The sequence below is a fragment of the Rhamphochromis longiceps genome, linkage group LG17 (assembly GCF_057381845.1).
Source record: "Rhamphochromis longiceps isolate RC_006_pf linkage group LG17, R_longiceps_female_GT1.1, whole genome shotgun sequence".
Lineage (NCBI taxonomy): Eukaryota > Metazoa > Chordata > Actinopteri > Cichliformes > Cichlidae > Rhamphochromis > Rhamphochromis longiceps.
Genome location: NC_140573.1, coordinates 29008044 through 29034513, shown reverse-complemented (window position 1 = coordinate 29034513; position 26470 = coordinate 29008044). Strand labels below are relative to the sequence as shown.

Here is a 26470-nt window from a genome sequence, read left to right as displayed (position 1 = left end):
TATGAGTAATCATTGCAGAAATCACGGTAATTCCAGAGGGTTCACTAACTTTTTGCTTGCTTGTGTGTACTGCTGAAATAGCCAGCGGGAGCACTAAAATCTAATGAAATGAATTCTAGAGAATTAATTAAACACTATAAAATTGAACTCTGGTGCTCCTTGATTATGTGCGCTTCAAGCCGAGAGGAGGCCCGCTGGGCGCCGCATGTGATCCCTCTACGCACATTAGTTAACATGCCAAAGATAGACCCATGATAATGGGTGGGGGTGGGTGAAGAAAACAAGGCAACAAGAGAAGATGCTGTGGTGAGTAAAGGCCATTCAGAGAGTCAGAAGGTCTACTTATCTCACGCCATGTCTTAATCTTCAACAAGAATGAAAATCTTGAAAAACACTGACATGATAGTTACTACACTACATTAAACAAGCAGATGAGTTCAATATTTTTTTCAGTGTTATGTCACACATCATCTGCTCACTGAGAAACAACTGCCTTTAATTATCAAGGTGCGAAACGCTCGCGCTGCGCTCGGGTGTCTGATACTATCTTCCCAGTGACCGAAAAAGCGAGGAATAAATTAATCTCAAGTCTCTAATGAACTTAATTCGATGTTGCGTTTGAATCGCCGAGTGTTGATTTGAAGTTATTCAAGATCAGAGGCATATTATTATTAATCAATTCTGCTGCTGGTGTACACAGAAAGTGAAGTTTTGAAAGCTTTATAATACAGGCAAAGCATCTATCTGTGATATAATGATGCTGATACACATTTAATACACATTCCTTTCACACTTCAGTTGGCTCACAGGAGGTTCCTTCACTGAAATAACCCTAATGAAGCATTTTTTTTAAATTTAATTTCATACAAATATCCATAAATGACTGTTTCTTAAGCAGTAGACGATGAACTTCAACTTCTGTCTGTCTGGGTTTGACTTTTTCATCTAGATCTCATTAGACCTTTATTATAGTGAACAAATGATTCGCTACAACGACAAAAACGAATCTGTCTAGATGGGGAGTTGTGCTGGGTTAAGGGCAGGATCGTTGTGTTTAGCAATGACTGCTTTTTGTGTTTCGGCAATCTTCATCATTATTTTTCCAATATAATCACCAGGTGATCAATGTTGTACCATCTGTGCCATTAGCATTAAAAAATAAACAGTGAAGTTGCATAGATTCAGGTACAGCAGCTACTGAGACAGTGACACAAGAGGAGTTTATATAACTCCCAGCATGAAAAGAAAGTAATATAGGCCTATTCATCGGGGGACCTTTTTTCACAATGTATCATATAGTTTCCTGTGTTAGTGAAGACAGTGTGGCAGATGCAGGCTGTACAGGACCGGCTGTGGCTCAGGAGGCAGCGCAGATCATCTACTAATTAGAAGGTTGGTGGTCTGCAAGCCAAAGTATCCTTAGGCAAGATAGTGATAGTGCTCCTGAGAGTGAATGTGTGTGTAAATGTACTTAGACTAAGAAAAAAGTGCTTGTATAAATCTGTGTGTGAATGGGTTAAAAATACATGTCGTAAAAAAGCCCATTAGGTGCTTAAGTAGAACAGAAAAGCACTACATAAGAACCAGTCTATTTACAAGTAAACTGGGACATCACATCTTTTTTTTAAACCATCTTTTCAGGTCAAACAGGAAGAAATATGAATAACATACATTCACCAAATTAACTGTTTTAGCTTATGTCTAAAAACCACCTTAAAAACACATGTGACAAATATGGAGCAGTCTGTAATTGACAAAAATCTAACGGTGAAACAAGGAGCTGATGAGATGGGATCAACTAGCATTTCTAACAAATGGATCAATGTAGGCTCTCCTTACACACACATTCATTTCAAAGAGGCGCAAGCGTGAACTGTCAATACAGTTCAAGCTCATGCACACTGGTGCCTCAATGAGAGAGAGACAAATTAAATAAAATCTAAATTTTAAAATCATATTAATTTAATGCGCCAGTGGGAAAAATCTGTTAAATAATGCAGTGACTGGCAAGCTACTGGTGCGCATTCTGACCACAGTCAATGCACAACCCAGCTGCATGCAACATGTAGATGCTGGTGAAAGGTGAAAGTTAACATGAATCAACAACTGAATTATTAAAAAGAGTGTAGCTGGTGCAGCAGCAGACCACAATCTCTCAATCGCACCCCATTATGTCAGCGTGGAGGTTCACAGATGACACAGCAGATACCTGTCTTCCAAAGCTGTTTCTTCAAATACAGAAATTTGACGTTTTTATACCTGCGGTGCAAAACGTGCCCCCACAGGCTAGACTTCCAGCAGGTTTTGTGACTAAAGAAAATATTCTAAAATAAGACCAAAATAAGACACTGAGAATGGAAGTTAAATCACATTTAGAACAGAAACACAGTCAAACTTTCCAACCCTGGTTTAAAAGGACCGTCTGAGTTTTTGCTACCAGAATATGATGCCTATAAGCACAAACATAATGGAAATTTTAGATAATCTAAACTACTAGAAACAGGAACAGAGAGAGGAAGGTAGATGAAACGAAACAGGGAGACAAACAGAAACAGAGAGATGTTTACCATTGTGTGTGTCATTTTTTGTGTGTGTGTGTGTGTGTGTGTGTGTGTGTGTGTGTGTGTGTGTGTGTGTGTGTGTGTGTGTGTGTGTGGCTACTTGTGGGTGGATGCTCTGATGTTCAATAATGCATCAGGTGCTTCTACAACGCATTCATTAGTGTGTGTGTGTCTGTTAGTCTTTTTGTCTGTGTTTGTGTTCACCTGTGGGCGGATGACTCTCTCGATGCTCTTCAGGGCTGTGTCAGGGGAGGGGGGCGAGCAGTCCGGTGTGGGTCCTGTTGAGCAGTTGCCATGGTTACCATGCTCCCCCTCACTCACCGTTACATGGGACAAGTGACCTTAGAGAGAGAGAGAAAGAGTGAGGGACAAGTAAAAAGAAGAGGGGAAGACTTGCCCTTTGTACCCCCTTCATCATCCACAGGAGGGCGGAGTCTAAAGCCAGATTACCATTTCTACGATACTTGCAAGCAGATGTGTTTGGATTTAAACTCTGCATGTAAACAGAGTCACAGTTAAAGTCAAGGAACAAAATAACACAGAATAAATGTAGTATTATGGGACAGACATTTAACAACATCCAGTCAAAATACTGCAATATACACCGATCAGGCATAGCATTATGTGCACCTGCCTAATATTGTTGGGTCACCTTTAACTGAAAAAAACATCTTTACCCATTGAGGCATGGACTCCACTAGACCACTGAAGGTGTGCTGTGGTATCTGGCACAAAGAAGTTAGCAACAAATCCTTTAAGTCCTGTAAGTTGTGTGTGGATTGGAATTGTTTGTCCAGCTCATTGCACAGATGCTTGATCGGAGTATGACACCGACTTGCCTTCTTGCCATAGTGGATCATGGGTCCAGGTATTCCCCAGGTAAGCAATGCACCCGGCCTTCCATGTGATGTAAAAGAAAACGTGGATCATCAGACCAGGCTACCTTTTCCCATCCAACTCTGATGCTCATTGTTGGCGACAGTGATCTACACGGGCACCCTGATTAGTCTATGCCTATGCAGCCACATACCAACAAACAGCAATGCACTGCTTTTTTCTATCGGCTTTCTATCAGAAACAGCATTAATTTTTTAGGCAATTTGACCTAAAATAGCTCATCTGTTGGATCTGACCACACACGCCAACCCTAACGCTGCACATGCATCAGTGAACCTTGGCTGCCCTGGACCCTGTCGCTGGTTCTCCACTGTTCCCTCCTTTGACCACTTTTGATGGATAATGACCTCTGCAGACCGGAAACACATCACAAGTTCTGACCCAGTCGTCTAGCTATCACAATTTGGCCCTGGTCAGACTGTCCCAAATCCTGAATCTTGCCCATTCTTCCTGCTCCTAACACATCAACTTGGAGGACAAAATGTTCATTTGTGCCCTAATATGTCCCGCCCATCGACAGGTGCCACGATGAAGAGATAATCAGTGTCATTCACTTCACTTGTAAGTGGTCATAATGTTATGGGTGATGGATGTAAATGCTCTTAAAAAAGCAAACTAGATTATCGCATCTCCCCAGTGCTCGGTTTTCAGTCTTTAGAAAAAACAGGTGAGAGCTTAGCCAGTCTTTTCAGACTATATCAGTTGCCAGCATGAAGCAGTATAGACAGCAAAATAGTTTATGTAGGAAACAAAACATAGGTGGTGTAATAGCGTGTTAGCATTTTCTAGTTCCCGCTAAACACATGAGAATTCAGCAAAATGGCTAATGTGTCATATTATGTACAGTACCTCCGCCTAACAGGGACCTGGTAGTTACAGTTGTTTTATCACTGAAGAGAACCAAAGAGAGGCGAGTGTCATTTTGTAATTTTACAAGCTTCAGCAACAACCACAGCAGGAAAACGTGACTGCTGTCCAGAGCAGTTTGATGTCTATCTCAGTTTTCTATACACACACTCAGTGTGTGCAGTTGATTACAGAGTATCTGAGCTAATTTCCCCAGTGCATGATCCTTTAGCAGAGAAGAGGGGAGGAAAAAGGAAAAGAAAAAGACCAGAAAGGAAGGAAGAAGAGAAAAGTGCTGAAGTCGACTGAATTAACTTTCAGTGGGAGAAAGCATTTGTCTTAATCAACTGGAAGAGACACAATACCCAGACTAACACAGCTTTCTCGCAATATTGTCATCAGACACACACACACACACACACTCGCTAGATGTTTTCTGTCAGTTACCACCTGCCTACACTGACTCGATCAGATGCCAGAATATCATCCAATTAAGGTGTGAGACCCAGTCGGGACTATTACCTCACAAGTGTGCATACATGTACACACTGACACAACAGCACTAAGAACAGAATTATATATTTCATCTGATTTCCAGGGATTGTTTCTTAACTAAAGCGACAACATTAAAGCCACGTGCCTACTACGTGTATGTACGACCCCCCCACCCCCACTTGTGCCACCAATAGAGCTCTAGCATGTTCTAAAATGGGCCAGCAGCTCTGTGGTGGTGTCCTGTGGCATCTGGCATTGGACCTCTGGTAGTGTTTCAGGCTTGTTCCTGTGCATCCTGGATTGGATGAATTAATTAGTTCTGCGGATTGATTATTTTTGCTCCTATGTAGGGAGAGTGCTGCCATCTGCTTGGGCTGCAACAATGTTAAGGTGGGTAACTTTGATATGAATGCCCAGACGCACGGTGTCCCAGCAGAACACTGCATTCTTACAAGATAATCGCATAACTTTTAATTATGTGGCAGGTCCACTTAGCTCATTTCAAATGGAAACTGAAATAAAAGCAGTGCTCCCTGTTGTTGTTTCAACTTGGATGTCGTTGATGGTGTGATTTTTCACAACTCCCACAAATCATCTTCACCTATTCAAAAAGAACAAATGTATAAAAAAGGGAGAAATGTGGGGCTGCTGCTGATGTTTTGCATAATGACACATACAGCGTCCTGTAATTTAATGAGCGACAAACGCCTTTACTTTACATTTACCAGGATGTCAGCCTGCAGAGGAGGAATTCTAATCTTCATGTGGAAAAAAAAAAAAGCAAGAAGAGGTACCAAATTATTTGTGAACAAACTGAAAAGGATAAAAATAAAGTTGTATTCAGATTTTCTTTTTACTGTAATTGAAAGTAAACTCTACATTTTTTTGTTACTTATTATGACAGAATTTTTTAATAATTAAAAAGAACATGGTAACTTTTGAGAAAGCAATAAGAAAAAAAGGATAGCAGCAGATGCATTAGATCCCTGAAGACATTCCTGGTGGAACAATATTCAGTCTAAAAGGTTGAAATCAGCCCAAAATTAAAGTGAGCCAAATAGAGAAGAAATAAAATACAGCAGATATGGTGTCTGGTGTATCAAATGAAGCTTCTGCCCTGGATTATAAGTTTGAGATGAAGCCATTTACAGTCATTCAGTGTAGCTGGTCTTAGCTGACAAACACTGTTGCCATCTGTTTTTAACATTTAACAACCACACAGAAAGAATATATCATTTCTTATATATTCTGAGAAACTCTTGGGATCCTTTTTCAGTACACTTTAGGTCATTATCCATTTGGCTAAATCTGACATTTCATCCAGCTACCGGTACTTCTATCAGCAGTCAGATCATCAGTAAATACTAGTAAGCCAGTTCCACTGACAGTAATACGAGCTCACGCTTTAACATAAGATCCACCGCACTGCATTATATCCACACTGTGGGTTGCGCCACTTCTAAAGCTTTGGCATCTCTCTGATTGAAAATGATGGCCTCTCACTCTTATTAACATCTCTCTGGGCCTTCTATCCAGTAAAAAGCTACCAAAAGCAAATATAATTGGACCCAACTTCGGATCTTCAATCAGTTCAGTCTGTCGTACAATTATAGAGCAGGTCTCACCTTGCCACACAACTGCTTATCAGTCATTCGTCCAATTTTTTTTAAGCTCCTAAAAATGAAGCACTGTTTCTTGTTTGGTTTAAAATCTACTGTGATGGTGTACAGAGGTAAATTTGCCTCTTGTGGAAATAATTGCATATTCTTTATTGACATCTAATAACTTAAGATTTTTCAAAAATCTACCAAACAGCATTTTAACAAGAATCCAGAAAAACAGCAAGTAGGACCAATTTTCACAGTAACACAAAAGAATGAGGCTCATTAGAGAAGAAATCATAAACACTGAGAAAATGCTAGCAGGAACAATAATCGAGCAACAGAGAGAAACACGATTTGCAAAGATGTAAACCTCATAAGAGACCATTTCCAGACGCAGCTAAAACTCCCTGAAGTCCTTAAATACTAAATAAATAAATAAAAGAACTGTATTTCTTTTCATGGAAGATTTTCTATATACTCCAGCAACCTGAAGTTACCAGTTTTATTGTGAAGCAGCTTTAAAACCAAAAATGTCTGATCCTGGTTTAGAAATTGCTACCATCTTCCATCCTATTTTGATTTTGATTTTTCAACAGTCTGGCTGCAGACGTGAAGCCACACAATCACGCAGGCACATCTGTCCTGCAGGGGGAAAGTGACACAGCTTCACAGCATGCTCTCACATCTATCAAACATGTTTGCAAACACACACGAGCATGCGCATGCACACATACACACGCGCATGCACCATAAAAGAACTGCCTGGAGCTGAATCAATGTTTAAATGTGGGCGTAAATAGATAAAATAAAGAGTGAAAAAAAATGGGAGAGAGAGAAAAAAGGAAGGAGGGTTATATATAGATAGGGATTGAGGTTTTGTCCTATTGAATAAGCCTGTCAACACTGTTTTTGATGATGGATGTAAGATGTGTGTGTGAATGTGTCTGTTTCTGACTCTGCTTCCTTTACATGTGCCTTGGGCTCACTCCTGGGAAACACTCTTAGCTGTCCTTGCCAAAGAGAATACATGTTTGTATGTTAGTGTGCATACAAAAGTGCACATGCGTATGGGTGTCGAAATGTAATCTCTGATGGATGTTGTACCTGTTCACATCCTTGATACTGGGAAGCGCCGAAATGTTTCATTGTACAGTTTGTGTCTTATAATAGAGCCTGGATATATTCAAATATAACTCTGTGTAGATCCAAGACCAGCTGCCCTGCTCTTTACAGCACCCTGTAGAGGACCCGTGTGTCTAAGTGAATTCTCGGTGTGCGCAAGCGTTCAATCAGCTGTCCACTTCCTGGTCATCTAACAAGACAAAAACTGTCAATTTTAGACACGTTCTTTGGGCTGTCAGTTCTGCCTCTCTGCCACTCTGGGGGTATTTCATATGTATAGTGTATGTGTGTGCATGCAACCTTGCAAGTCAGTGTCAACTTACAGCTGAGCTTCTGTGTTTTTTTAACACTACAGTTGGAATCGAAAAAAGAGGAAGTTTGAAAGTTTTATTTACCCATGCACTACAGCAAAGATGCTTTAGCCAATCCCTGTGGTTTGGGGTTTCAGCTTAGGATAACTTTAAATCCACACAGGGAATTGAGAGTAATAATCTTTAAGATCCTCATTAAATCGAGGCCAATTCAGTACTATTTTTGGTCTGTATTTTTAGTCATTCAGTGTATTTATATTTTGTGAATAGCCCTTTTGTACAGAAGTTGCCATTGTTCCCACCTTGAGTGGAAATTGTGTTCATGCTGAATTTGTGAGTTCTACTATAAACAGACATCAGCTGATCTTCTGTTGCATTTCAGACAAAGTACAGTTGCTGCTCAGGTTATTTATTTATTTATTCACATACTGACTATACTGATACAAAAATTAATAAAAGAGATAAGAACTTTATTAATCCCAAAGGAAATTCTTGTGCCTTTTATATGCTCGGTGCAATAAAAATAGAAACAGGAGCAGAAGCAATAAGGTGTACAGAGTCAGATAGCAAAAACAGCAAAAACAAAGAGCACTCAGCATGCAAACCTCTATCAAGGCAGCTCACTCTCTGGGCAATATTTAGCTTTATGGGAACAGTATTATATTTTCTATATATTCATTTTGTCTTCTTTCTTTTTAAATGTACTTTAAGTTTGTCGTGCAGTATAAATCATATATTGGTAGCACGTCAGATATTTGATTAGACAAACATTATTTGGGGATCAACTTAAAAAAATAGTTGAAATGTAAAAGTGAGATCAGACGCCAAATGTGACCTCATGTTTGGATGCAAACTATAATGTCCGTAAGTTATTATATTCCAAACATTTCCTAAATGTTTCCGATACAAACCAAGGTAATACGTTTAAAAAACAGCATTATAAAGCACAGCTACTATAAAACAAGAAATATTAGAGGAATAAATATGCATATAAATAAAATACATGTCAACTATCAATATGTACAGTATCTTACCTATGAGAAATTTGGCTTAAAATTTTAATTAGATCAATGCTATTAACAAATGCAGTATAAAATAAATTGCATGTGATGGTGTAGTAATAATAATCCTTCCATCTGGTAATGAACAGATGGGATGGAGCAAGAGTATAATATGATAAAATGTTGATGTGCATGTGTAGATTTTTAAAATATCAAGTTACATCATCTAAATGCTATAGCTCGGTAGTAGAAAGGATCTCCTCTACCGCTCATTCCTACACCTTGGGCCAATGAGACTTTTGCTATGAGTGCTACGGTGACCAATCAGGGAGGCATGCACGGCATAGGGCAGATTGTCATATAAACATAATGTCTGCATAAATATTGAAGAAAATCCCAAATCGAAACTTTTTAGTAATATTTTTGACTAGAATACCTACAACATTTAGAAAATAATTATATGTTTTAAAGATTATATTGTAAGATAAGCCTCCACAACAGGGAAGTCAAAAAGTATTTAAAGATCTTAACTCACTGTTGATCTTGAAAGTATGGAAAAGCCACAGAGTCTTCTTTACTCCTACAATAGAGCGCAAACAGAACTATATGACAGAAACAACCTAATCTAAGTAAGTCAACAGAAAACTCAAGGCTTGAATCTAAAGCTAAGACCAGAAACTTAAAAAAAAAAAAAAAAAGTGTATGACCATATCAACAGCAATTTCCTCTGGGTGTCAAAGAGGAAGACACGTTATTGCCTTTCTTTCAACAAGTCAATGGGCCTCGACCCTTTTAATGGCGAAGCCCTGGGCTAGTACATGGTGCCATTAGCCACTCTAAGCCTCCAGTGCCAACCAAAGTGCGATAAATGGGGTGAGACGCAGCAACATCACAGCTTTATCCACCAGAGAGCAGTGAGGGTGAAAGTTAATATGGGAGGGGGAGTAAGAAACTAAAAGACCGAGTACTTCATTCATTAACCTGTCAGGTAGCAGGGCTGCGGTGTGCATGCCTGTGACTGGCTAATGTGAACTCATTTAAAAATGAAGCATGGCTGTGACAAGACCATCATTAAAAATGCCTCTTTCTGTAACATAAGGGGAAAATCATGAAAATAAACACTGTTATGAAGTAGCAATCTTTATATATTAACCATCCAGATGAGACTGTGAGCAAGTTCAGATTGAGGCTGCGCTCACACTGCGGGATAAAAAGGACCAAAATCTGAGCTTTGTTTAGTTTTTCCTCCTCATATGTGACTCAGAGCAGCCAGGAATCTAATCTTTTCAATCTGCCTCAGGCCACTTTCACATGACCTCAGTGTGAACCCTCAAATCAGAATTCGTGTGACTTTCTGTGTCCTGAAATTTGAAATGAAATATGATGTAACTTAACATTGACATACACCTCCATACAAAGCAGCAGATATACAGTATGGGTAAAAAGTTCTCACTCAACCTGCTTACACATCTGTTGTTAGACAAAAGCTTGTGGATCAAACAGCTTCAGGCAACGAGGTTCATCGCTCAGCATCGCTGAGAGTTGAAAAACTGTCTAAATTCTTTCATCTGTAATCAAATTATCGGTGTGGCTGCTTTACCAGGGGCGATCGTGGCTCAAGAGCTGGGAGTTCGCCTTGTAATTGGAAGGTTGCCGGTTCAAGTGCTGGCTCGGACAGTCTCGGTCATTGTGTCCTTGGGCAAGACACTTCACCTACCGCCTACCGCCACCAGTGTGTGAATGTGTAGATGACTGGGTGTGTAAAGCGCTTTGGGGTCCCTAGGGGGGACTAGTAAAAGCGCTATACAAATACAGGCCATTTACCATTTAATAATTAAGTTTAACATCCAGGCATCCATGAAAACAGGATTTATAAAGTTTAATCGAGTTAGAAGCCAGCAGGAAGTTAGCACGTTAGTTTCCACATAAACATGATATACCATGTTCTAACTGAGAAATTTCTGGAAAAAAATTAAGACGTACACCTCTGCTATCACGTTCTGCTCGGGGTGTCCGGGTGGATTTTCGAGACTGATAAAAATGTTCGGGTTTTCCTGTATTCCGACAGAAGACCCATGAGTGTGACGTCATCCCCGAACTGCTGCTTTGTGAGCGCTTGTTCTGAGCTCACAGACGGGACTAATGATGTTTAAACGATCCCAAAGCGCAAGTGCATCTTTTCAGACGAACTGCAAAAGAAATTTCCCTCGTTCCGACCATAGCTGGACTGGCCATCGGGGATACTGGGCATTTGCCCGGTGGGCCAATGGTGATTTTTCGTTTTTACGGCCGATGGTTTTGTTGTTGTTTTGTAACGGTATAAACAATGAAAGGTGGTGGATTGGCCAGATGCTGGCTGGTGTGCAAAATTAACTCAGTTATTTGGTGGTGTCTATGGCGGAGCTTCCACAGAGGGCAGCAGGTGGATGAGTGTCAGGTGAACTGAAAGTTCACTTCAGGTAAGAAGTTATGACCTGCAGTCTATCTGGGTCAGATATAACCCAAGTTTAGGTGGAGTTTATTTTCGTTGTGCTGACTTTTTACAGTAAGTTACAATAACTCGTACTGCCTACTAGCTAGCATGACAGAGTTTCTATACAGCTGGGCAGGTGCTGTGATGTTACTGATAGTGATATGATATCGGTTTGGATATGTGGTGAGAGGGAAACCAGGAGATGTCCTTACTGAATCATCAGAGCTGAAAAGCTGATGGAGAAACAGGTTTACCTTTTAGGTGACATGAATGAGTTGAAGGGAAGTTATGAACTGTTTCTGAGAGACAAATAACACCAGGATCCTTTTCTAAGTAGCTGACAGCTGGTAACTGTGCAGGGGCGGGTCTAGCAAAGTTTTGCCAGGGGGCCAGGTAGGGCATTAACAGGGAGAGGGGGGCACAAAGAAATACTTTTCTTTCTTATTCTCATTTAAAATGTCTCGCTTTTAATAAAAAATACTGAATCTTACAATCTAAGTTTTTATCTGATGTAAAATGTATTGAAATCATACATATACCAACAAGACAGTACACCACTGTCACAACAGCGTTCATTTTAATTCAAAGGCTTTATGGCTTTTCCTATAATACCTGGTGGGCCGGTCTCTGCCCTGGCCAATTTTTTGTCCCAGTCCAGCCCTCATACCGACCTAGTACTGGTAATTTTTCTTATGCAGATGAGGCATTATTTCTGTAGCATTATTTAATTCCAGAGGTTTTTAAGTTATTTTTTTGCACTTGTTGACTTGTAAAAGCCTATATGACATATTTTATTTCACAATTAATTAATCGCACAGAGAAGGCATCGTTTAAATATGTTAAATATGTTTCTTTAAGCAAGTTCTTCATGACTGAGCTAAGGGTCCTCTTTTTTGGAAATCAGAATATGGTCAAACTAGGCTAGCTGGTATATAATGATGTGCTACGTGATCGCTAGCAGCACAGCCATGTTAGCAAAAACACAGTGAAGCTGGAGGATGAACGCTAACTTTTTTCCACTCGATAAAAGTTGACACGAGGATTCCAGATGATTAGGGACAAATGCAACTGCATGGCAGGATGCTGTAAACGGACCAAACTTCAGTCAGGAGAACAACATAGATAATCCATCCACAATACGAGGTTAGTCATTCATATACTGATGCACGGGCTAGCGGCAATAAAAACTGAGAGAGGCCGACAGTGATCACTGACTGTTTTTAAAGGCTTGTTGAGATTAAATAGAACAAGATACAAAGCATTAAAACATGTTAAAACACAACAGCCTTAATAAACACCGGATTCATCACATCATCACTTAAAGACCGGATAGTATAAATTTAAAAATCCGAGATGATTTTCCAAAACGTTGACCTCTGAGGTCAAAGCTATGATGATTCCTGTGTCGCCTCATTCTAAACATATTGTGTTTTAGGATTTGCCACACATAAGTCAGAATTTTGAGTTATCTCAAAACTTAATAACTCAAAAAGGTTCATCTCCAGTTTGGAGTTATTTTCTTAGAAGTTTGACTTAAAATGTTGAAATTTTCAGACATCTAATTCAGACTTTTCCGATCATATCCCAAAATTTTAACTTGTGAATGGAAAACAATTTTTTCAGTTGCAGAAACATGCTTCAATAGAAAGCAGTTGAGGATCCAGGTTAAAATTGGTCAAATGAACGTATTTCATAATTACAATTATGAATTATGAATTATACAGTATTACAAATTTCTCCAAGAGGTGAAAAACCAAAGAAAAATTCAAAGAAATTCAAGATACCCATCCTGCATGTTTATCGGCTGATTTTGTCATTGGAAAGTTTACAGAGATGTATAGGATATAGGACTGTGAAGTATTATACGCATACACAAGCACATACATAGGTACAAACACCAAGTGTGTATTTATCTTAGGAGAAGTCAGTCAATAGCAGAAAAGAAGCACTTTTGCTCTTACTGCTTGGCAACAATCTGTACTTTCTGTCTGCTCCATACGTGACTGGAAGCTGGGAAGCTTCGCTCGCAGGTCCCTCCTCACCACTCTGCTGCCTGTTTTCCTATCTGCAGGATTGCACTTTACCTGCAGTGCTCCTGTGCGTTTCTGCAATCGGGCTGTTACAGCAGCATTCCTGGAGTTCAAATCTACTGATTGTTAAACTGATTACCAGTACTGCAGAACTGTTTAACTGGTTAAATGTCACAGTTACAAATACTGAGTAACTTAATAAATGTGCTTCTTAGTAGCAGAGCAAAAACTAAACAAAAAAAGAATAATTTAAGGTTGAGAAACTGCACAAAAGAAAACTGAGACATCTGATGGTTGAAAGTGACACCAGATATGTTTCTGCCTCTCCTACTAGCTTGTTACATTCCACTCTCTGCATGAGTGTTTTAATTTACACTTGGCAAGCAGTTGTATTTCTATCTGAATCTGTATACATGTAAAAATGAATAAAACGAATCTGACAAATGTACATTAAATCTATCTGCAGGCAAACAGTGCAGCAGAAATGTATTCTCTCATTCAAAACAAAGGAAATTCTATCAGAAAGGAATAAATATAATCCTGACATAAAATAAAAAATGACTTGCCTTAGGACTCGAAGAATAAAAGGATTACGTGCGCAACTATATACTCCATGTACTTTGCATTATAAAGAAAATAATTCAGCCTCTTCATTGTCAAAAGTGACAGTTTTCATATCAGAGGGCATATTGTGCAAAGGGACACCGCGTTCCCATGAATACCGCAGCATCAGAAGGAGGACTGCGCCTCTAACACTCTGTGGAGAATCTCTTGACAAGTGCTTTAGGAGACAGAAAAAAATAAAGTTAAAAGTAAAATAAAAAGAGATGAAAGGTTGGTGAGGAATTCAAGAAGCCAAGACATGAAATGCAGGAAATTGTTTGGGATGGCAGTCTCAGTGACAACAGGCCCCTGGTGTTTCTGTAGCGGCTAGGCTGAGTGACAGTCAGCAGATGAATTTTGATAAAACCGCCCTGATTCTTTGAAGCTTCTGAGTGTATTGTAGCATCTTCCCCTCCTCAACTGTGAGACTACAGCAGCCCACACCTGCAGACCACTAACCAGCAATAACAAGACAGGTGGCTATCAGGCAGGGTTTACACTACAAAAAATATCCAGCTAGACCCTTCAATTTTTTTAGGATGAATATCTGGTACTCTGACACTATGAATATGGACATTCAGGAGTGTAATATTCCCCAGGTATGTATGACACCATAAACCAAATCCAAATGAACCTTTTTAGAAAGATCGAGTTTCTGGTAATACTTAAATATAAAAAAATTGTAATAAGTTCTTTGTCATTTTCTAAATATGAGTTTATGAAATACTCCTATTTTCAGATACCTGCTTTCCACTACAGGCGCTGATGATGTTAACTTTAAAAAATTTTCAGATGCACAATATAGGCTAGTAATTATGCACCATTTTTGACTGTGACACAATTTCACAAACTGTAAATGCATATGTAACATCTGATCCGTCTGTGTGGAGATTTTATGTTGAGGCAGTAGCGTTCATTTCGTGTCCCCAGTTTAACAAATCTTGAACCAGAACTTTTTATAGTGCTGTTAAAAAATTGTCTCTTCTGCCGTTGTTACTGTGGTCAGAAAACAGGCCTAACCTGTTAATGTTGCTGGCAACATTAATAGGCTCATTACAATTTTATTAAAACATATCAGCAAATAAATGCTTTTTTGATAATAAAACAGTATTTAAAATAAGATGTGGCTTTTTAAAAAAAAAGAATAATTATCTTATAATACCTTTATAAACCATCTATATAGAACTTATATTTCATCCAGTGACTGGCATCCTTCTAAATCCCTGTACCTTGTGGAAATTATTTCTTTATAATGTTATGTTTGGACATTGATTTAATTCCAGAGTTAAACTATTCCACAATCCTACACCACATATGGTATAGAAAAACTTCTGGTTGTCCAAAAAACTATACCTTTAAATTTAATGCAGCCCTTTAACTCTAACCCCTGTCTATCCCTCTAGAAATCACAACACATTGTTCCTTAACTTATGCATTGGTGGTTATTGTTGTTGTTAAAGCTCTTTTTTGCAATAAATACAGTGGTTGTAATGAACTTTTCTAAGTATTTTCCCAAAACCTCCACACAGTAACTTAAATATGATAACACCAAAGAACAAACCAAATTTTTTGCAGTGTATTGCACCAAGTCCCACTCTGCTCTTCCTTTTCCTCTCATCTCAGCCCTTTCCTCCTCATGTTCCTTGATCACCACATCCTTCCTCTCAGAGGCAGATAAAGAGAGACTGACTCACACCCATGTCCAATTAGGCTGACATGTGACTGGACTCAGAGCAGGAATCCAGGATTTTCCCTCCTGCTGTGTCATTTTCATGGAGATGGCTCAGCCTGAGTCAACCTTTGACTTCCTCTACTGAATGTATAACCTGTCCATGGTCCATCTCAGAGTCTTTCTTACCTTTGGTCTATCTGGATTAACACATTATCTGATACCTGGAAGGAGTTATCTATGTTATATGTAAACTATCTCAATGTTATAGGTGAATATGTCCTTCTTGTCATGCTTACCTATACCATAGATATGTAGTCAGCTCTGCCTCACATCTCAGTCTTATTCCCAATCTCTGTATGTGTGGCTCTCTTTCCCTCTCATTTGGCCAGGTAACAGCACTCAGAGAGATGAGAACAAATATAACACCCACACTATTCCTTTACGTCAGTGGAGCAATTCTCCACCCAAAAACACTTTGACATAAAACAACTAACCTATCACATGCACGCACACAATCTAGAGTGTGTGCTGACAGTTCAACTCTCAACTCTCAAACAGTCGATGATGAGCAAGATCCAACAGTCGAGCACGGGACAAACACACAGAAAACAAGGCTCTACAGTAGCCTCTCGCTGCTCCTCTGCTCAGGAGTGGTGGGGAGGGGGGTGTCACTAGCAAGACAGTTCCCATGGCAACATTCAGGTGACTCACCAGCCGGTGATGCAGTTGCCGTGACAACCTGCAGCAGTGTGTAGTCGAGTGAAAGGGGTGAATGCATCCGTGGGTGTTTGTTGTCGTGGGTGCAGAGGCACAACGCCGCAGACCAAACAAGCGGTGAGCAAACAGAACTGACTGAAAGGTCAAAGGCCGAGGGATTAGCTCATGCTAGAAACAGATTAGAAAACAGTGTGGATGACAGTGAAAAGGTACACCGAATCAGGTATAAATCGCTGAATGGTTGCTGCTTTAGTTATAAACGCATTTTTAGACTGAAAGAAGTTAGAAGTTACTCAGAGAGCAGTGCAAATACAATATTTGCACTGCTTCTCAAGAAGTACACCCATGCCTGGAAGAAGATTTTTTAGCAATCAGTAATACACTTTCAGTTCAATTCAGTTTTATTTACACAGTGCCAAATCACAAGAAGGTAGAGACCCTACAGTAATACAGAGAAAACCCCAAGAACCAAACAACTACTTTTGAGGAACCATTTGGTGACAGTGGAAAGGAAAAGCTCAGTTTTAAATAGGAAAAAAACTCGATCAGAACCAGGCTCAGAGAGGGGCAGCCATCTGACATCAGCAGTTTGAGGTGATGGGCAGAAGACAGAATAGAAGATACATTGTGAAAGAGAGAGATGCAACGCGATCAATATTCTACATCAACTATTTTGTTTTAACACCCAAATCTAGCAGCTGACCACTTTCTATTAATGTCAGTATTGAATGTGGAAGATGCCATTAGATATTTATCAATGAACCCTAGTCAATGCATTTTAATTATTTCAGTTGTTTGCAGAAACAGTTATTTAGCTCACGGATAAAATATTTATTTCCACCTGCTCCTAGACTAAAAGGAACCTCAATATTTAGGAATATAAACGAGCAACTGTTTGCATATGATATTAATTAGTTATTAATTTGCTCCAACCCACGTTTTTTTGTAGATTTAAACTACAGTAACAGTAACAGACTCTGGGTGCTAATCTGGCAATGAAAACCTCTGTAATATGAAAAGATGGCAGTCCTAAGCTGTTGAGCAGTTGAAATTATATACAAAGCAAGGCAACAGAAGCATCTGCTCTCCATGCACAGTGATAAACAGGCCTCTATTCTAACTTGGGAATATATTTTAAATTAAAGTTTCAACTTTTGATACGATGTCAATTAAATATTGAGTTCCAATCGTTGGTAAGCTTTTTGTTGACAAAGCTGAAGCAGCAGCAGGATCTATAAAGATTTTAAGGTTATGTTTATGAGGTGATAAAGACAGGATGAAAATGAAGTACACAAATTAAAAGTACGTTTTAGGAACTAATTATTACTGGGGAGTGGAAAATTAAAATAGAAACTCAGACCTCATCTGTATATTACCCTGATACTAACATCTAATCTCGGTCATCAATTTTAAAAATCAGCTAAGCTGCCTTAAATAAATGAAGACCAACAAAAGCCACCATATTTTTAACAATGCATGTATCCCAAACACTGCTGCTCTCACTCTCACCCACTGTCTCCACACTTGTTTACTGCCATAAAACTGTGTGTTCATGTTGAATAGGCAATATGTTTGGCTTTCAGCTGGCTCGTTTCTGCTACTGAAGTCGTGATCTTCACAGCAGTGGGATTTTCATATGGATCATGGCTTGTACTTGAATGTACCATATGTTCCACTGTCAAATTATTCTAAGACCATTCTAAGATTTTCTGCAGTGACAGACTGTACATTTTCTGTATGACATTAACGCCATAACGCAGCAAATCTCCGTTAACGAGTTACCGCGGATCGCCCTGTGCGTGGGGCTGGACGGCGTCAACACGTTAACAAGCTAACTGCGCTAATGCACTAATTCCCACCAATTGAGCATTGCGTGGCACATCCACCATACTGTTTTACTTTTGTCGATGACGCGCTTACCATCAGGGTCATGCTTCACATGAAAACCAAGATAGTTCCAAACGCCAGATCTGAATGAGGGTGGCGGAGGTTCAATTACGAGCTTAGCTTCTGTCTTGCTAGCTTGCGCTGCGCTCAGTGGATCTGCACTCGACAGTGCAGCCTAGGCGGAGTAGGCGAACGCAGATTCACTGAGCGCTCAACACAGACAGCATCGTCAGAAGAAAAGTTGATAAAATAAATAAATTTTTTTGTATTGTTCGATACATATGCGTACCGAACCGAAAGCACTGTATCGAACGGTTCAATACTGATACGAGTATTGTTGCACCCCTAAATAAAACCTACACTTACTGGCTACTTTCTTGCCCAAATATCCAATCAGCCAATCACATGGCAGCAACTCAATGTATTTAGGCATGCAGACATGGTTAAGACATCAAGTTCAAACAGAGCATCAGAATGGGGACTTTAAGTGACTTTAAACACAGCATGGTTGTTGGCACCAGACAGACTGGTTTGAGTACTTCACAAACTGCTCATCTACTGGGATTTTTCCACACAACCATCTCAAGGACTTAAAGAGAATGGCCTAAAAAAAGAGAAAATATCCAGTCAGTGACAGCACTCTTGGTAACGCTTTAACCCTCTCGACCCAGGCATTGCCAATTTGCAACAGTTAAAAACTAACAACCCGATTACCCCACATACATATTTTATGAGTTTTTTTTACTCAGAAGTACCACTGCAGGACTTGGTTGTGCATTAGCAACAAAAAGTTTAATTTGAGCCTGAGAGGGTTAAGAGTGCAGAAGAGAATGTTCAGACTGCTTCAAACTGATAGAAAGAAAGCACTAGCTCAAATAACCACTACAACCAATGAATGCAGAGGAGCATATTTGAACACCAGGTGCCACTCCTGCCAGCTAAGGCTTGAACTGAGCCTTCAATTCACATTGCGCAACAGAACACTGAAAAACTGCTGCCTGGTCTGATGGGTCTCATTTTCAGCATGGGCACAATTTGGTGTAAAGAACAGGAAAGCATGGATCCATCATGCCTTTTATCAAAAGTTCATGCTGCTGCTGGTGGTGGTGTAACAGTGTGGGGGATATTTTCTTGGCACTGAACGTTTTTTACCTTAGTATTGTTGCTGACTGTGTAAACCCCTTTGTGACCACAGTGTGCTGGCAGAATATCTTGCCATCTCTCAAAGCTCAAATCATCTCAAAATGGTTTCTTGAACATGATAATGAGTACACAGTACTCGCACAGTCACCAGATCCCAGGGGTGGAATAGGATGTTCACATCATGGATGTGTAGCATCATGTTAATTCAGACCAAAATCTCTGAGGAACGTTTCCAGTACTTGAAAATGTGCCATGAAGAATGAAGCCAATTCTGAAGGCAAACTTGGGTCCAACCTGGTACTAGCAAGGTGTATCTAATAATGTGTCTAAAGTCTTAGATATTCAAGTAAGTATTATATTTACATAACCTAAATAAAAGGACACCTAAGTTTATAAATGCAAGTTACTGGACTGTTTTAGTATTTTAGGTGCCAGATACATGTGTAGCTATCCTACCATTGCGTGGACAGGCGTTGAGTCGTTGATTGATATCAAGAGAGGAGGGTTTGCGTGTGACAGCGGTGGTCACAGACTCATACGGGTTGTCCTCGTCTTCTGGAAGGAAAACATCCAGCGAAGGAGAAGTGACGATCTCTGCCGAACGCTTTGAATCCTGGGAGGGAGAAGAAGAAGAAAAAAAAAAAAACACGGAAAGAGAAATGGTAGGGTAGTTTGTTAAACATATCATAATAGCCACCAACAAGAAAAATCTGATAGCTGTTTTTCTTTACACCACCATAATTTTACATGTTTTATTCAAATGATTCCACTGGAAGCTACCAGCCGCACTCCATTCATTATAAGACAAACACCACTAATTACATCATTAATTATGTACTTCAGACAAACTGGTATTATACCCTTCCAGAGACCCATAGATGATGTGTCATGTTAATGAATGGTCTTTGAAAAGGGAAGTGAAGAAGCCTCTGATTGAGTCCAGCCAGGAATTCTTATTTTGTGACTTTTTAAAAGCAAGAGAGGGCAGATTTTTTATTTTTTTTTTAAGACAAAAAGAGGTCTGTTAAGGGGCTAAAGTTCTTTTTGTTTGCCTTGGCCTGAGGTGCTTCATTACAAACAACAAAGGAAAATAACCACATCAGATCAGTAATGCGAGTTCAGCTCAAGGCTATCATTCAAGTCCAACCGTGTTCACACAATTGGATTATCATCAAAGGTTTAGGCCAGTCTTCTCTTAAAATAAAGGGTTGGGAAAAGTTTGAAGTTTCCTCGTTTCTTTAAAATCCGAAAGTCACTTTGGGGTTTTGTCCTCAATGTGATCGACAAGACTTTCCTGGAGCTTTTCCTTAACACAAAAGAGACAACTTTTCTCCCATATAATTGCTGTAACATTACTGCAGTTTTTACTTTAATCTTTGAAGGCTTAATGTGACGAATCTCATGAACGTGATCAAAATCCTTTAATAATAGGATAGGATAACCAAAGCCAAACCCTAACCTTGAAGTACAAACATACAAGGGGATACAAAAGCTTTATTTCAACTTATTAAATGTTGAGAGAGCAGGCTGCTGATCTTCTGATGGTGCAATAGCTTCAGGGTATGATCACATGGCGTGAAAATATTTATGCGTAAAAGAGGAAAGGAGTCACTAAGAAAAAGAGGACAGAGTTCATACATTAAAGGTAAAAAAAAAAAAAGGCAGAATTAACCTGGAAATTTTTAATTGTTAGTTTTTCTGTTTGAAATACAAATTAAATTAATAAATAAATCAAAATCCAATTATTTGCAGGGTAAAAATAGCAGCGAAGTAAATGATTATCTTGATAGGCAAGGTTTTTAAGATGCACCTTGTGCAAGGGTTTACCCCTAACCCAGCTGAGGTTTCAAGTGTGAGAAATGAAATCAGCAAAACTTCATAACAAAGACAAAAAAGTTGTGTGAAAAAGAACAAGATACATCTTAACTGCTTTCACAGGAATTAAGAGCGCAAGCAGCAACCATAGTCAGCAGGTGTGTGTTAACATAATGCCACAATCTTCCCAGGAGTGAACATATCAGCAAAGTCACCCCAAGGTTAGACAATGCTCTGAGAAACTGCAAAAGTGTGTAAAGACAGCATTATGGGCAGCCCCCAGCAGCCAAGGTCTATTGGGTTTAGTCACCTGACCCAGCCCTGACTATAAGCTTTATCAAAAGGAAATGTTTTAAGCCTAATCTTAAAAATAGAATTCAAACTGGGAGCTGGTTCCACAGAAGAGAGGAGTAAAAGCTGAAGACAGCACGGCTTACGTTTGAAAAGTTGGATTTAAACAAACTACCTACTATTTTTGGAGTAATGTCCATAATGTTTGGCCATAATGCCCAGCACCATATATAGTAAAAACAAATATGAGCATATTAAAACTATTTAGCAAAATAACGAAGGTTAATAGAGGAGGACACAGGCTTGTTTGAAGTCCGCTATATACCAAAGTATTCTAGTGTCAAATGTGAGGCCATCTGTTTAAAAGCCAAAGCTTGGCCAAATTTGGGTCATGCAGCAGGACAGAGATCCCAAGCACAGCACGAATTGCAATGGCAAAGTTAAACTTACGACCTCAACTTCATTGAGATGCTGTGACGGGAACTGTGCATAAATGAATGCCCACAAACCTCAATGAACTGAAACAATGCTGTAAAGAAGAGTGGACCAAAATACCTTCACAATGATGTGAGAGATAAGTTCAAGTCGCTATTGCTAAAGGTGGCTCAAGGCTCAAGTGTCTTAAGGGTATTTGCAAACATTAAACTTTTGTCTTTGTAACATTTTTAACTTATTTAACGGACAACTAGTTTAGGTCTAAGGAATAGGGGAGTCCTTATTTCCATTCACAAATTTAACTTCTATCCTAATCAAACACATGAACTTGTTTGCCTCTACTTTCTCTCTTTAGTGTTACGGCCCGGCTCTGCTAGGCGGCAGCGGACGTAACATAAACGAGCCCAGAGACCAAGGAGTTAGATAGGACGACAGACATAAGGTTTATTAACACAACTGAAATCCGTTAGTGAAACAACTCACTAGGCAGCAGAGAAACTTTAAACAAACACCACGATTAATAACACCAGTAGAGCACTGCTCTACTAAACGTCTCGCAGGAGGCAACACAAAACACAGGCAAAAGGCAAAAGGGAGGGACTCTCTGTACAGTCTGTTCAAATCAACAAGTCCCTCGACGAATGAAGACTCCTCAGCCTTTTATACTATCAGGTAACTGCAGTCAGCTGTGTCACTTGTCATAACTGCAGACAGCTGTGTCACTTGTCCGCCGTACTCCAGGCTCCTGCAGGAGCCAATGGTGTGTGTAGTCTGACAGGCTCGGATCCGCATGAAGTTGGGGCGGGCATATGTCCGGGCAGTTGGCACATCCCCGAATAAACAGGTGTATTCCCTAATTAAGGCAATTAGGCCCTCTTGCTGCTCTGACATCAGATGCCCAAGCAAACCCGGCAATGCTTTTAGCATTTCAGAGTTAGACAAACGGGGTCTAGAACAGGTGGGATAACATAGTTTTAACCCATCACCCCCATCCGCCCCTCCTTCCTCCTGGTGGCTTACCTGCAATCTGACATACATGGCAACTGTTGCAAAATTTAGAAACATCACGCTTCATACCAGGCCAAAAGAAATGTTTTAATAGTAGCTGGTATGTTTTTGTGATGCCCAAGTGTCCTGACCACTGGCTTTCATGGGCAAGGGCCAGGATCTTCTGCCGGTACGCAGAGGGCACTACAATCTGCTTGACCTTACTCCAATCTGCACCTTCTGCACCTGGTGGAGACCACTGACGCATTAGAACATCATGTTCTATGAAATAGGCTTGTTGCTCCTTTTTGGCTTGCTCAGCACTTACCATACGTTTGAAACAGCTCTTTATTGTTTCATCAGCTAATTGAGCTGCTGACAGCTGGTCTCTAGTCAAGGGCAGTACGGAGTCCTTAGGAAATGGATCAGGCTCCGTAACATTAGGTTTCTCTCTAGTCCGTTAACAGAGCCAGGTTGGATTTTCTTTTCCCATTTCCCCAAAATAAAAAGGTTAGAAATCCAAACTTGCACAATAAACTTAAAAGGTTCCTCTTGATTATTTCTTATCTGCCCCTTAATAGAAATTACAGGATACTCTTCATTCAATTCTCTCAATAAGTGCTGTTGGACACATTTGTGAGCCTTATTGTAATTCACTCTGACTAAACTGCAGACTGCAGAATGCCTGAAATGTCATTTGCATATTAAATGAGACAGATCATTGATTTTTAGCAAAATGAGGCTTGCAGCATTTTGAAAATCAGCTCTCATTTGAATAATTTAGAATCATAAATAAGGAAATGTTTCTGTGGGACCTTTATATAACAGCCTTGCTCTCTGGGTATTTCAGGAAAATTTCAGATTGCACTTTGTTGCGGCGCTGGTGAAAAGGTTGAGCCCCAAAGGGCTCAGATAGAGAGCTGAAGCCCAAAAGGTCCATTATCTGTGAGGCAGATGTGTACCAAGAAAGAATGAAAAACAAGAGAGAGTGATGTGAAGCAGGGGAAAAGGTTACAGGGGCGAGCGTCATTTCAGCCAAAAAGACAAAACATTTCTTTCCAGCGACTCAGCCTCTGGATGTCTGTCCTTTCCCTTAGACTCCATCATCATTTCTGAAGTGTCACTTGGCAACCTTCTCCAAGTTGTACTCTTACTAATGGGATCAGTGGTGAACGCTTCACTCTGTGTGTGGCTGCCCCTGTTCTCACCATTGCTTCATACATATTTCTAAACCCAATGACTTCATCTTTCCGTTCCTCTTCTCCTAATCTCTTTTCTAATTCAACAGCCATTACTCTTCTTGTCAGCATCTGCTACTACATTACCCACACTGCACCAGGCCATCAATCACACACTGAGCACACTCAAAACTGATTAATCATTCTAGCTTACAGAGCAATCAGTCCTTTGATGATTTCTCTCGCTCACATCTTCTGCACTCAGTCTGGGATTTATTTCACACCCCACTTCATTAAAAGGCCCACAAACTCAAAGTCCCTTGTTTTTTCTACCCCTTTTCCATCTCCATCAGCACTCGATTAGGCCGCCATTACCACTAATCCAGTCAGACTTATGCGCCTTCAGTCCACAGGTGGCCCCGTCTCGGCTGACAGATTTGACGTGACAGCCTGGTTAGCTAGAGATTTCCCTCACGGAGCTGAAGGAAAGGTTGAGAGCACTCCAGTACAGCCATAAAGAGCCATTTCTGAGACATAAAGATTATTTTGACCATTAAAGGTGCAACAAATCATGTTCACATTGATTTTAAGACCGTACCAAACCATAACCACATATGGGTTTACACACCTCTATACCCCAAACCTTTATCAGCTTCACAGTAGAGCTGACGCTTTAATTTTTTTCTGATACGTCTCAAAGGTTATTGGATCAATTCAGATTGCAACAGCTATAGAAGTATAAAGGTGTTTTTGGTTTTTGTGATAGATTTACACTAGAAATAAAAGCTTGTTTCATAGAAAACATAACAGTAACATATTCTCCCATTGAAAATAATTGCATTCAGAACAGGGCTGAGAACTGTTTTAAAAAGTAGCCTCTAAACGTTTATGGAAGATTCCACTTTTTATCTATTGTAAAACTCATTTTTGTCACTACACAGTCATGAGTAAAAATCAGGAAGCAAAACTTGTCATTATTACTGCAATAGCTTCTAAAAGCACAACCTGATTACTGCCTTTCTGCATGTATACATTGATTTACAACCTGGGGCCTCATTTATGTCACCGCATGTATGCTTACAGCAATCGGGCTGATTACTTCACAGCAACAATCAGTGGTACCCCTTACCCCGGGCTATAATATGAAAATGGAAGTTTGGTAGATGAATGCAATTTATTTATTTATTTATTATATATTGTTATGGTAAATCTCACCTTCCTTGTGATTGGTGCCCATCACCAGCATTGTAATGACTGTATGAGAGCTGTCACTGGATTTATTTCCAGACTTGGCTAATTCACACAACCCATTGATTCATGATCCAAATGAGAATATGGCTGAAATGATTCATTTTTTTTACGCATTGTTTGTTTTCAAATCACAACTGAGATTCCCATTAAAGCTGTCACTTTCTGTTATAAAGCTGATGGCTCCACTGCTTTAACTTGGAAAGATTTGCCATGTTTTCTGAAGAGCTGCCTACTCTCCCAGATTTGTGCCACAAATCAGTGTAGTGTTTCTCCTGACAAACCTGACTTTCAGCATCGCCATCACACTTTTACTGCCTCAGTATTGATCTTCTGGGGTCCAGTAAAATCTCACTTTTTAATTTTTTTTAAGAGGCTCTACCTTTTGCGGTGGATTCGTTTAGATTGATGGTAAATGGAAAAAAAAGAGTTGACTTTTTCTTTAAAGAAGCAGCAAAATAGGCAACAAGAACATGCAATAATACAAACAAAAACCATCAGAATTGAGGTATACTATCATTGAAGTGACTAGTCAGTCTGTCAGGAAGGCAGCTGCTGAAAAGTAGATGGCATAATTTAATGTTTAAATAAATTTAACTGACTTTTTTGCATTACAAAATAAGTAAAGAAATAACTGGGATTTGAATAATGGGGAGCTGCGCTCATCTAGCACTGTGTCTAGCAACAATCCTGGCTTTACATGTAAGTACTGGTCACGGCAGATGGCCGCCCCTCCCTGAGCCTGGTTCTGCTGGAGGTTCCTTCCTATTAAAAGGGAGTTTTTCCTTCCCACTGTCGCCAAAGTGCTTACTCATAGGGGATTATTTGATTGTTGGGGTTCTCATTGTATGTATTATTGTAGGGTCTACCTTACAATGTATAGCACCTTGTGGTGACTGTTGTTGTGATTTGGCGCTGTATAAATAAAATTGAATTGAATTGAAGTATATTTACAATCACATAAGGCAGAAGTTTAACATATGCTTCTGTTGAATCATATAGAGAATTATAGATAAAGATAATTTTTTACTGTTATGTGACTGACAGCTAGTAAACTTACAACTTACGGATTTAAATTTAAGGGGAAAAATTATCCTCAAACATCAGGAATTCCTCTGCTTGCATTCTCCATTGCAGGCCCTCTTAGCTGTTCC

At 39.7% G+C, this 26470-nt stretch overlaps 1 protein-coding gene across 4 annotated transcripts in view; it reads right to left on the bottom strand.

The window, feature by feature from the left end:
• anks1b (ankyrin repeat and sterile alpha motif domain containing 1B) overlaps positions 1 to 26470 on the bottom strand; it is a 278973-nt gene that overhangs the window by 108079 nt on the left and 144424 nt on the right. For all 4 annotated transcript variants that reach the window (XM_085387689.1, XM_085387686.1, XM_085387687.1 and 1 more), the window contains 2 exons: positions 19819 to 19975; positions 2766 to 2902 (listed from right to left, as the gene is read on the bottom strand). In XM_085387689.1, coding sequence (XP_085243815.1) covers positions 2766 to 2902; positions 19819 to 19975 — 294 coding nt within the window. The remainder of the gene's footprint in view (positions 1 to 2765; positions 2903 to 19818; positions 19976 to 26470) is intronic.